Here is a 13,733-nt window from a genome sequence, read left to right as displayed (position 1 = left end):
AAAAAAGTAGATGAAAACCTTGAAAACATGAATTTGTACTGTGTAGTACAAATACACAGACTGAAGTAGTTTATGTCTTTGGTTCTTTTAATGATGATTTTAGCTCACATTTAACAAAAAAAAAAACCCACCCAAATCACAATCTCGATAAATTGACGTGCCAATCAGCTAATCAACTCAAAACACCTGCAAAGGTTTCCTGAGCTTTTAAAATGGTCTCTCAGTTTGGTTCACTAGGCTACACAATCATGGGGAAGACTGCTGATCTGACCGTTGTCCAGAAGACAATCATTGGAGGGTAAGCCACAAACATTCATTGCCAAAGAAGCTGTCTGTTCACAGAGTGCTGTATCCAAGCATGTTAACAGAAAGTTGAATAGATGTAGAGCAAAAAAAAAAAAAAAAAAAACGCAGGCTTATGAGGATTCAAGCAAAATCGATTCAGGAATTTGAGTAAATAAAGAATGGACTGAGTCTGGGGTCAAGGCATCAAGAGCCACCACACACAGATGTGTCAAGGAATTTGGCTACAGTTGTTGTATTCCTCTTGTTAAACCACTCCTGAACCACAGAAACGTCAGAGGCATCTGGACTGAACTGGACTGTTGCCCGACGACAATTAAAACAACCAAAAACTTAAACTATTTCAGTCTGTGTGCACTGAATTTATTTAATACGAGTTTCACAATTTTAATTACTGAAATAAATGAACTTTTCTAACTTATTAAGATACACCTATATAGAGAGTGATGAAAGAGGCCTTACAACCTAAAGGGATCATTTACCCCAAAAAACAAACTATAAACATTTAGAATTATTAAAAAGAAACATTTTGAAAATTTCTGGTCTTCGCTGACTTTTACAGTATGGACTCAAAAATTAAAAAAAAAAAAAAAAAAAAAAAAAAAAAAAAATTATGTAATGTCTATGGGGACCAGAAACTGCTTGGTTCTATGTTACAAAATAATCAATGTAAAATAAGTGTATATTGCATTTTTGGAAGTTGACTGCATTGCAATTGAAACCCGTAAATGGATATTATCAGAGACCAGAGAAGCTGAATACGCAAAACACTTCAGACAGTAATACAGTATTCTGCAGTAGGGAAGTAAACTTCAATTACAAGCGGCGCTGGGAAATGATCAAGACAGCAGAGGAGCTATCAGTGAACTAACATCTGGAGCTGCAGTAACAGCCTGATTCTCTACCAGCAGCAGTAAAGCATCGCTCTCTAAATTCGATTTCACTGAATATGCCACTCACAGCTGCCACTGCCACCGTTTCAATCAAAATTCAATTTGCTGTTTCAGCAGGACGGGCAGGAAGCAGATGCGTGTTTTCTAGGGTGTCGGTAATGCGAAACTCTCCGTGCTGTTTCTGCATTGGCTGCAGACGGATGCGGGACACTCAAAGAATAGCCATGAGCTTGCTCTCCTCTGTGTTGTTTTTTTTTTTTATACAGTCTCGCTCTCGACATCCTATCTGTCCCCTCTGAGCCTAATCCCAGGCCGTACGCTGTGGGCGACTCGAGTGATTTCTGCAAGCTTATGGGAAACCGGTCTTTCAAACATGGATCTGCCATTCAGCAGGTAGGCTGGTTTTTCAGAGCACACACACACTGAGGATGCTGAGCGCTTGAGAAATAAATAATACAGAAACACAGTGCCTGGTCGACGACAAAAAAAAGGATAATAAGTGAGAGAGGGAAGAGAGAGCCATATCAGCATTTTGCATAGCCTAAACCTAGAAGACCTAGAATGGAGTTTCTTTCAGTGCCAACAAAGTGAGTGATATTAAAGCAGCATTTTATTCAAAAAAAGGGAAATAAAATAAATAACGAATGGCTGGATCATGGGTAATACCAGGGGCCAATACAATGATGGTGGCTGAACAAATTCATGGTTACAGGATTAGTTTTGAGTTGACAAAAAAATCAAACCACTCCAATCCATGTCTGTTGGTACCATGAAGCTGATCATCAGCTTTCTTTGTCATCTCAGGTTTAATCCTGAGTTAATGGAGTGTGTGTGCACATGAACGCGTCATCAGTAATGAGCAGCCAATCATGAGCCTTGAGCCTTCACTTCTCACGCGATTCACTGTGAAAGATTAAAAGATTGAACATTTACAGAAGGATGAAAGGATCAATGAAAGAGGAAATCATTGAACCATATAATTGCAAGTAAGGTACTTTTGTTGCTAATATTTATAAGTATAACACTTAAACTATAGGTAAAACACTTAATCTATACTCATGTTATGTTTACAGCTATTGGTTCTAAAACGTATTTATATTGCATATTACCTGTATGCTCATATTAATTTAAAATAAAAGCTTAATTACTATTAAACTAAGCTGGCTTTTGTAATGGACTAAGGAGATATTAAATAAATAGAACAATTATAATCATAATTTATATAAAAATCAGATTATTTTTTCTTAAAAAGTTTTACTTCTTAAAAGAAGCTGGGGTGTAATTTCGGTTTGAGCTCTCTAAACCAGAACATATCCTGCCTCAGAGCAGGTTAGCTGTGGAGTGTAAGTTACTATGGCGATGAACACTGCCAAAAGCCAAACTAATTTCACGGTACCCCATACCCAGAGTTGACACAAACTAAACTGAAACTCACCTTGTTAGCCAGCTAGCACAGCTAAGTTTCAGCATACCTGCGTGAAAGTTTTTACTGGCCCTGAAGACCTTGATAGGCTGGTTTAGTTTAGGCTTGCTGTGATAGATGCTGTTGGCGGTGATGCTACAACACCAGTGCGTCACTTGCCCACTGTGGCACTGTCCCACACAGTCATTTAGATTTTTTTCATAATAAAAATCCTTCAGTTCGGTGAGAGAACAGACAATTAAAACTGGATGTGGCTGCTAAATGCAGTGCACACATCAGATTAGATTCATCCTGTGAGGAGAGTGAGGCGAACTGACGAAGAGTGAGGTAAAAAAAAAAAAAAAAAAAGAGTGATGGAAAGTTTCAACACTAAATGATAAAATATTTGGGATTTTGAAAAACCTGTTGCGTTATTTATTTGGTTCCACAATTTAAACTTCTTTTTTTTTTCATAATTTTACATTAAGGTATATATCGTCCGTTAGTGTTGGCTCCAAAGCCCGGTAATCTTAGTAGTATTGTGAGTGTTAAAAACTCATTTTGGGACATGAGAGCATCCGAGGAGCATGTGAATGCAGTAATTACACCTGCTCTAAAAGTAGCAGATAGCCGTCCGTTAACTAGACAAGATAAACATTTTTAAACCTATTGTCCAACAAAAGAGATTATAACCTTTTTACTCCAAAATACCAGTCAATTGCTTTCTTTTGTGATCTGATGTAGTTTTGTCACAGAATGAGGCACAAAATATGTTATATAAGATAAGCATGTGTTATATAAGTCAAGAAAAGCAGACACTTTCTTCAGAAAGGAATAGTTCACCCAAAAATAAAAATTCTGCCATAAACAGTCAGGGTTTTTTTTTTATTATTATCTTGGCTCTTTCAAGCTTGGTAATGCTTGTGGATGGCAGCAATTATTTTGAAGATCAGAGATGTCTCAAAAACATTTAAAATCCCTACCAAACCTTAACTGTGATGTAAGATGGTCACATTCTGCACTCCGAGCCTGGTGTGTTTAAAAGCCTTGCCGGAATATGTGCATAATAATGTACATAATAAGCGAAATCAAAACAATGAAATGCTTTAATATAGTTTATCTGCTATTATTCACAACCAGTGAGCTTTTGAATGACATGAACCCTCAAATAAGTAAATGAAACACTGCATAGAGAATTTCCATTGAAAGAGAAAGACATGATACACTATAAGTGTTCTTAAATTGCATTATGTAAACAATAATTAGCCACAAAAAAGCAAGCATTTTAACAAACCTGTAATGCTCTATGCTTGTAATCTGAATTTCACAGTCCAACTTAATAAATAACCAAACTATATAATCCCTAAGATTTTCTAAAAATGACAGAAAGCGTTTCAATGTATTTGTTTTAGTGACTTGACCACGTTTAAAAACTTGTCCCTTTGTTAACCCGTCTACGAAACATAATTTCACGTAAGCGAGAATCAAGGCATCCATAGAAGACTGCTATATTCCAATGTACCAACATAAGCGAGATTTTTGGCTTTTGTCAGTGTTTATATGAATATTACACGCAACTATTAGCACACACACACACTCTAAATCAGCGCCATCTGCTCCATGCGTGCAGGCCCATCCCCTTAAAACCTAAGCTAACACAAACACGACACGCTTTAAACTGCCCCGCCGTGTAAAACATACATTAGTGGTCTGCCGCGTGTAAAACGACGGTCTACCTACCTCATCTCTGGTCGTAGGACTCATATTTAAAGCCGTTTCGGACTCGTTTGACTCGGCCGCCATCTTTCCCGCCGTCTTCCGGAAATGACGCTACGGATGCCCGCGAGGCTCCAAAGTGGAGCACAACGCGTTTTTCCCCAGCAGTCACACTGCATTACTGAACATATGCTGAATGATTATCACTAATGGAAAAAACAACTTTGCGCCAGGAAACAGATGTCTTCATATTATTTTACATTATATTAACGTCTCGAGGCTAATGTCCACGCCAAGTAGAGTAAGTGAAATTTAATGATTAACGTTAAGGAAGACTTTTTTTCGTTTCCAGGTATTACAGGTGCAATATCATATTATTTAGTGTCTTCTTTAATTCTTTAATTAGTGGCACTGTTGACTAGGCTACTTTAATTTTAGAATTTAACTTATTTCTTCGAATAAAGATTTAATTGTAGCTTTGCCTGTGATTTAGGGGTAGTGTTATTGATTTTTGTTTGTTTGTTTTTTTTATCACAGAAAAAAATACTCTGTTTTAAACTCTTTTTAAGAGTCCTGTCTAAAATGCTTGTCATAAAAATAAAAAATATATAAATAAATAATAGTAATACTACTACTATTTAATACTGCTACCCTTACTACTAGTATTAGTATTAATACTAAATAAAATAAAATTATGAATAAATAATTATAAAATTATAAATTTATAAAATAAGAAAAATCTGAATTTTCATATTTATTTATTTACTTAGGCTGCTTATTTAAATTTTATCCATTTTATGGGAGAGATGCTGTCTAAAGTGTTTGCCAAAATAAATAAAAATAGATTCTTATGGAAAATGTATGTACGTTTTTATTTATTTAAATTACATTCATATGGGGGAGTTTAAAGGATGCCGTCTAGAAGGTTTATGTTCATGATAAAATAAATTAAAAATAGGTTCTCATGTTTAATTAATTTACTAATTAAGTAATTTATTTAGTAATTTATTTTTATAAATTATTATCGTTATTTGTATCAGCTTTATTTATTTATGTATTTATTTCAATTTGCATCCATTTATTATGGGAAGAGTTTGAAGGGCATACCCAAAATCAAGAAAAATAATATTTAATAATTTAATAACTAAACCAGTTTAATTTAACATTTGTACACCTTGATAAAAATACTAATTCAAATATATAATTTATAGTTTTGACTGTTAGGTACAAAAATGTTCCACAATTAAAGAATCACAAACATGGTTAAGTTTATTTACATTGTTCCCTCAGATTATGATTAATGTGGTTTGATTATTTAAGTAATTGTTTTTTGTAAACAACTGTTGTAAATAGTTTTTCAAAGCACAAAGACGACGTTAATGCGTTGTTATCCTTTGTGAATTCGAAACGCATCAGCCTGAAACCATTACGCATCAATAACCTGCATAACTTTCTCTCATTATTAAGGCTCATAAAAAAAAACCCTTGAGCGAATGGATATTGTATCTATTTATGATATTGTAACTTAATTATAGGCCATGACACAATGTCCACATTTTACAGGCTCTATATCACCGTTTACAAGAATCGTTTCAAGGCTTGCTTTGCCATGTTTATTGAGACCCGTTTATTGACATTAACTACAATTTCTGGCTCTGTGTGCATTTAACAATACGCAGACCGCATGTTTTCTTAGAAGCATCATTCTGATAAATACCGCCTCCTCGTATGCTGCATGAGTCATGACCAGCTTGAGATTTAAAAAAAAATAAACCATGCACTAAATAAACTGCATTTTTATGCACTTGACGACAAAGAAAATATATTCATGAGCTTTTAACAATCACGTGATGCATTCGTGACCCATCCAGCTCTTGTTTGGTAAAGGTTAAGACGGTGGTTTTGTTTAAATATTATTCCGTCCCGAAGGCTCTTTATTTTCCCCGCGTTTGTTTAAGGGCCTATCTGACATTTTCTTTAACCAAAACGACACGTCCGTTGTGAAGTGACCTGAACTGCCTCCCCGCTGCTGTTGTTATTTCCACCTCTGACTCTCTCAAAGCAGTTAGTCTGCAAAAGCGTGAATGTCAAGGGACATGAAATATGGGACTACCCCGAGACATCTCCTCCTCTTCCAGGAGCTTTTGCACAATAAAGTGTGGGAGGGTACAGTAGTAGGGGCTGGTTGTCGCACTTTGTTGGGCAAAATGTTTACAGTAAAACAATTACGAAGCACAAAATGATTTACAGTGTAACTTGACATAAAGGTTGAGGCGGGCAACATGCTGAAAAGCACAGTTTTCACTCAGAAATCGCTAGTAAATGTCTAATAATTACAAAGAAATGTCAAGTAGCGTAGATTTAGGCGTGACATTTTGAAGTAGAAAGACTGAAATAGTATTGTCTTGTCAAATTTACTTGAATAATACAAATTTTATAGCATGTAGCATAAAAATGATTGATAAAAGACTGATAAAAAAACTGTTATTTTGGACAACATCAGCTGGAAGCAGCTATTTACATTTTCTGTTTCATTTTGCATTTTGCTTCAATTAATCTGTTGTAAAGACAAAAACATATACAAATATATTATTGCAAATATTAAATATATATATCTGTGTTTTTTTTTTTTTTAAGATTTAATATTTTTGTAATTTGTTTTATTTAGCAAGGATGCATTAAATTGATCAGTCGTGACAGTAAGTGACTTTATTGTTACAAAATAATATATTAAATAAATGGAGCTCTTTTTAACTTTCTATTTATCGTTTTTATTATACAAGATCGGTTAAAACTAGTGAAGTGAATAGTTTTTCCCCTCTATGTCCATATGAATTAATTTCATCTCTGATTCAAAAGACAACACTGCCATCTACTGGCACTTAAAACAATTCTAGCAGGTCTTCTTCATACGCTTGATTCAAAATTAGAGCAGAAATGAAGTACACAATCTGTTCAAACTGTTAACATTTTGAGATGACAGCATTTAAATGTTCACAATAAAATCTGGTTTAATTAAGTACTTAGAAATGTCATCTATGTATTCACGTTGGTTCAATACTTTTTTTGAAATCCGTTAAACAACTTTAAACGTTAAGTGGTGTAATGGTACGTTTCTCTAGTGAATACGCAGAAGTGTACACATAAAAAAAGCGTTTAAAAAGCTCCGACTTTCGATTAGACATTTTTCTTTCGAACGTCTCCAAACATTAAGACTTTGATTGTATCAATTGAAAGCATGCTCATTACTGGAATGTGTTATTCAGTATTTTGAATCAGCTGAATAGACCAGAAATGAGTATCCTGCCGCTGACCCTGAACAGGCTGCCTCACTTTGATTTTCATTTTACCGTTAACGTCCGCTCCAAAGACATGAGACGTTTATTCTCTCTAGAGCTAGCTGAAGCACAGGTATAGAGAGCTGCTCGTGGCAGCCAGAGGTTTAATGCTCTTGCTTAACGTGCATCACATGTAATGTTCCTTAAGTGCTGCTGAACTACATGATGAACAAACAGCATAATGAGTCGCTTTAACGTACCTATAAAAAGCTGATCTCTGCACCCGACATAAAAGTACTGTGCAAAAGTCTTAGGCCACTAGTATTTGCACAAACAAAAAGTGGTCTCGCGTCAGTTATTTCAATCTTTTACTAGTGTGTCTGTGGGAAATATCACTTGACATTTATTGTTGTTTAGCAGCCAGTGCTCAAACTGAGATCTGATCTCATGATCATCCAGCTAAAGATAGAAATAACTGATATAAAATCATTCATTTAGTGGCCTAAGATATTAGCACTGTATTCATATGTGTATATGCTGTATGCATGAAAATTAAAAAAAATAAAACTGAAGATAATTTATATATCTTTTTATATTGCAGCCATTTGCTAAAATCATTTATGTTCATTTTTTTTCCTCATTAATATACACACAGCACCCCATATTGACAGAAAAACACAGAATTGTTGACATTTTTGCTGATTTATTAAAAAAGAAAAACTGAAATATCACATGGTCCTAAGTATTCAGACCCTTTTCTGTGACACTCATATATATAAACCAGATGCTGTCCATTTCTTCTGATCATCCTTGAGATGCTTCTACACCTTCATTTGAGTCCAGCTGTGTTTGATTATACTGATTGGACTTGATTAGGAAAGCCACACACCTGTCTATATAAGACCTTACAGCTCACAGTGCATGTCAGAGCAAATGAGAATCATGAGGTCAAAGGGACTGCCTGTAGAGCTCAGAGACAGAACTGTGGCAAGGCACAGATCTGGCCAAGGTTACAAAAAAATTATGCTGCACTTAATGTTCCTAAGAGCACAGTGGCCTCCATAATCCTTAAATGGAAGACGTTTGGGACAACCAGAACCCTTCCTAGAGCTGGCCGTCTGGCCAAAGTGAGCTATTGGGGAAGAGAGAGAGAGAGAGAGAGAGAGAGGTAAAGAAGAACCCAAAGATCACTGAGAAATTAAATTATCTGGTCTGATAAGACCAAGATAGAATTAAGGCCAAAAAGTTCTAAGCGGTATGTGTGGAGAACCAGGCACTGCTCATCACCTGTCCAATACAGACCCAACAGTGAAGCATGGTGGTGGCAGCATCATGCTGTGGGGGTGTTTTTCAGCTACAGGGACAGGACGACTGGCTGCAATCGAGGGCCAAGTACAGGGATGTCCTGGATGAAAACCTTCTCCAGAGTGCTCAGGACCTCAGACTGGTTCAAAGATTTACCTTCCAACAAGACAATGACCCTAAGCACACAAAGGAGTGGCTTCACAACTCTGTGACTGTTCTTGAATGGCCCAGTCAAAGCCCTGACTTGAACCCAATTGAGCATCTCTGGAGAGACCTGAAAATGGTTGTCCACCAACGTTTACCATCCAACCTGACAAAACTGGAGAAGATCTGCAAGGAGGAATAGCAGAGGATCCCCATATCCAGGTGTTCCATCTTTCCCAAAAAGACTATTAGAGTATTGGCTGTATTAGATCAAAAGGGTGCTTCTACTAAATACTGAGCAAAGGGTCTGAATACTTAGGACCATGAGATATTTCATTTTTCGTTTTTTAATCTGCAAAAATGTCAATTCTGTGTCTTTCTGTCAAGATGGAGTGCTGTGTACACCAAGGAAAAAATTAACTTAAATGATTTTATGGCTGCAATATAACAAGTAAAAAATGTAAGGGTCTGAATCCTAATTTTATCAAATGTAAAAATGTCATTCTTTGGACCTTTCTCTATCTGTACCACAGTTTCCACAAAAATATTAAGCAGTGCAATATATTTATTTTATTAAAAAAAAATTTTTTGAGCCGTAAATAAGCATTTCTGAAGGATCATGTTTTGGCACCACAGAAGTAAATTGCATCTTAAAATGCCCCTATTAGTGTTTCGAAAATGACCTTTCACGCAGTGAATAACAGCTCTAAGCGAATGACAACGTCCTGCAAAGCTGTAAATTTGAAAGTACACCGTGTATGAAGTTTTTATCCCTCGAAAGAAAGTCCCTCGACTTCGATTCATCCCAAGCCATTTCTAGTCAAAATGAAACATTAGCATATTACTCGCCACTTGTTGGACTTTTTGCATTGGTTTGAATGAAAAAGCTAATTCCTTCTTTGCCAGAGTGCTGCTTTTGGAATTTGGAAAAATTAATAGTTGAACGAATCGTTTAGGAGTCCTTGAACAATTAAGGTAAAAATAAAGGGCGTAACATAAGAAAATGAAAGTATTTTTGACCTTGCATGCATGTCAAACTGTTATTTTGGACACCAAAACCAATAAAAAGAACCTTTCATAACCTATAATAGGTGCACTTTAAAATATAAACCGTAATATTTCACGATATTACAGTTTTCAACAGTATTTTGCTCAAACAAATGCGACCTTGTGATGACACGGCCTTAACAGATCCTATATTCTATGCAGTCCACCAGTGACTTCACAGTTTACAGTACGCCACGTAGACACAATAGCAGAAGTCACAGAATGTGACCCAGAACAAATATCCACAGGATGTTTGCAGAAATGCTTTCATAGCACCGCAAACACAGATATGAGATGGATATTAAAAATAGAAAGGGTTGGCTGCTTTCTAAATGCGATATCACAGTCAAATCAAATAAAAAAAGAGGGGTTTTTTCACGTTGTCCGGGGAGGTTATGAATAAACGATTCGCCTGTTTTATGTCCTTTCTGTTCCATTAAGTGTGACTAATAGGTTTTAGCTGACACGAGTTCAAGCCATTACCGCAGTCCTACCATGATGTTATCAGACACGATATTGTTTAGAGTGCAGGTTATCACAGCTCAGAGTTTTGTATGTTTGAATGTGAAATCAAAGAATACTCGCACTGGTTTCACCACAGGAGACAGGAAGGATAATAAGAGGATACTGCAGTAAAGAGAAAAAGCAAAGGAATGTCAGAAAGCATCTCTAAAAGCTTGCGTGCGGGCTATAAGCATTGTGTGTCAGGGAAAAAAGACTCTTCCAAAAGCCTCCTATGACACCTAACGCGAAGAAACGGAGTGGAAAACGATTCATTCAAAGAAAAATGTGTGCGTTTTATTTATTTTGGACTTGCTTGTGCTGAATACTTCACCCAGAAATTAAAGCTCTGTCACCATTTACTTCTTCAAAAGAAGACATTTTCAAGTTGATGGCAGCCATTGACTTTCATAGTATTTCAAAAATATTACGGAAGTCAATGGCTACCGTAAAATGACAGAATTTATTTTAACTATCCAAATAAAGATCCAAATGAGGATTTTTGTTTAATATCTCACGTTGTTTATCTGTGCCTCATTATTTCATTTTTTTTAAATTAAAGGGTCATGTTTAATATTAAAATTCATTTAAGTCACTCAGTGTCAGATAAAAAATAACAATCCGTTATTTCACTTGTCGTGTGTTTTTCTGTTTAGTGAGTGTTGCATCATTAACTTGTCAGACTCTGTTGAAATCAATTTTATTTGAGCTTCCCGTGTGTTAACCGTTTGTATTGTTCCCTCTGTAGGGCTCTCCAAGGATTCATCAAAGTCGGGATGTTTCCTCAAACGGCTGCTGTCTGTATAGCGAGTAGATAGCAAGCAGCTCGGGAAGTTTTGGAACAGAGCCACGGAGAGCCTTTGGGACGGATGAGCTCTCAAAGTAAATAAATGGCGAGATACAAAATGTGATTGTTGGTTTTCATCCAGTGAACTGTTCTCTGGGGTTCCCAGAGCCAACAGAAACTGATCGACATGCTCCTGGTGTGGTGGATCCATCCTAGTCTTTGTCCGTCCGGTGTATATCTGATACATTTTGCTCACAAAAGTACTTTCTCCAGTTTGTTGGAGGATTTTTCACTATTGTTGCTGTTTTACTGTTAGTTGAGACTATGCTGTTATTAGATTTAATTATGTGTAATATGATTTATCGCATATAAATCACACAGGGTCAAAACTGCATCGCTGCAGTGTGTGCATATGCCGACGTGTCACATCCAAACTCGTGAGAGAACCTCGTATTTCACAAGGTAGCAATTTTTCTACGACTTCTTAAGATGTGATTCATATGAACACTTTTTTTTATAAAAATAAGGTCCATTGCTAATTTAACCATTAGTCGGGGTTATTCAAAGTGTACTAAATTTGTGTTTTTAGAACTTTGACAAATATTCTGGTTCAAGTTCTCTCAACGTTCTTCCAGCAACGGTAATAGAATGCTATGTTATTACACATAGTTCATGGAATGTTTTTTTTCATCCCCAAATCATTTGCCTTATTTCAGAATATTCAAAAAAACATTCAAAAGCAACAAATTTCACACAAAAAACTAATAAAAAAATATATTTTTTGCTCTATAGCCACCATTTCATTAAAACAATACAATACATCATACAAAAAAAATCAGTGTTTAAGTCACATTTATAAGTCATAAGTAAACACTGAATGTACTATAAAGATGAACTTCATTCTTTTAACTCAAAATCTAGATCTGTGAGGTTAGACACGGCCCAAGATTTAGTTCACAAAGCATTTATTTATTTTTTTCATGACTGACCTGTTGAGATGTTCCACACACCATTTAACATCACAGCGTCTGAAAGAGGTGCCGCTGGATGCGTGATGCTGAGAGGCAGACAGCTAATGCTGGTCTGTCATTTACATCTGACAAAGCTGTGTTTGAGAAGTGGGAGATCTGACAATTTTCATAACCCCTGCAACCTTGTGTTTGTATAAATTGAATAGTGGGCAGTTGGACCAGAGGGGACGCAGCTGCTACCTGAACAGAATAGCAATGCTTATTTAGAAGTCTGCCACCACTCTGTGGACGACCGCAGCGCTTCCCTTCTTTCTAAATGAACGGGGGATGTGATGAAGTGAAGCAGCAGGAGGTGAAACTGTGGGAAGAACAGGCCGACGTTTAGCAGACATTTTAATTAAATTCAGGAAACGGCAGCGTTTTGAACACGCTGTATCAACGTTTTTATGCATAATATCTGCAGCGCATGAGAACAAAATGCTACCTGGTTTATTAAACATCTGATTACCCAGCATGTCCTGCGCCTTTGGTTGTATGACTCACTTTTTTTTTTTGAAAACTGTTCATTCAAAGACCGAGAGGCGGTAGAAACACACACAGTCTCAAAGAACACCCGCCACTTGCTGAAAAAGACTAATTGTGTTATTATCAAGCCAACGAAAACCTGATGGGAACAGTAGGCAATAAGAGCTCAATTTTTTCCGTTCTAACTGGGATTATACCCCTCTGAGCAGCCGGACTTGTCTATCACCAGCTCATTATGGGGCCTAAGCTGATAGGTAAACAGCTAGTGTTGCTAATTTCACAGGAGACTGGAAAACTTAAGTTAAGGGAGCACTTTCAAACCAAAAGCCTTCTTTTGCACTTCCCGAAACAGGCGTGTACGCACAGGTACGACAGGTCTAGCTCATTATCAAGAAATCGGCAGACCACAACCATAAAAGAAAATTTGCTAAACATTTATGCAGCTTCTAGCCATCCAAGAGTTTGTATCTATACCATTTGAACACACTTTTATATGAGGACATGTATGAAATCACCGTCCAGTTTCGTAACAGAAAGTCATATTTTGATTTGAATCCCCATAGCATTTAAAAATCAGACAGATTCAGATGATAATCACAAAATATTATCCTATTTCCGTTAGAGCGTCACTAAATTAATATCAGAGATATCCAAGATCAATGAGCGGGAGTAGTTATAGTGAAACATCCAAACATTTAATATCTCTGAAAGGCCCTGACTGTGCTCTGTACAGTCTCCGAGAAATTCACTAAAATACAATGTCCTCTTCTAAGGATGCAGAGGGTCTCAGGAGGTTAAGAAGAGAAAAGAATCTAGAACGGAAAGATTGCAAGGTGGGAGGACGGATGCGGACGTTAGTAC

At 36.4% G+C, this 13,733-nt stretch overlaps 1 protein-coding gene and 1 long non-coding RNA gene across 2 annotated transcripts in view; one reads left to right on the top strand and one right to left on the bottom strand.

Annotated features, from left to right (window-relative positions):
• Positions 1-4,494, bottom strand: part of cwc22 (CWC22 spliceosome associated protein homolog) — a 37,650-nt gene extending 33,156 nt beyond the window's left edge. Inside the window, exon 1 of the mRNA XM_043248672.1 lies at positions 4,339-4,494. Coding sequence (XP_043104607.1) covers positions 4,339-4,401 — 63 coding nt within the window. The 5' untranslated portion in view covers positions 4,402-4,494. The remainder of the gene's footprint in view (positions 1-4,338) is intronic.
• LOC122351567 lies at positions 275-12,851 on the top strand. Its single transcript, XR_006251774.1, has 3 exons — positions 275-298; positions 1,463-1,589; positions 11,338-12,851. It is a non-coding gene; the product is annotated as an uncharacterized LOC122351567 (long non-coding RNA).
• The last annotated feature ends 882 nt before the right edge of the window (positions 12,852-13,733 follow it).

The sequence above is a fragment of the Puntigrus tetrazona genome, chromosome 9 (genome assembly GCF_018831695.1).
Source record: "Puntigrus tetrazona isolate hp1 chromosome 9, ASM1883169v1, whole genome shotgun sequence".
NCBI lineage: Eukaryota > Metazoa > Chordata > Actinopteri > Cypriniformes > Cyprinidae > Puntigrus > Puntigrus tetrazona.
Note: the sequence above shows the minus strand (reverse complement) of the source record. Positions and strands in the feature narration are given on the sequence as shown.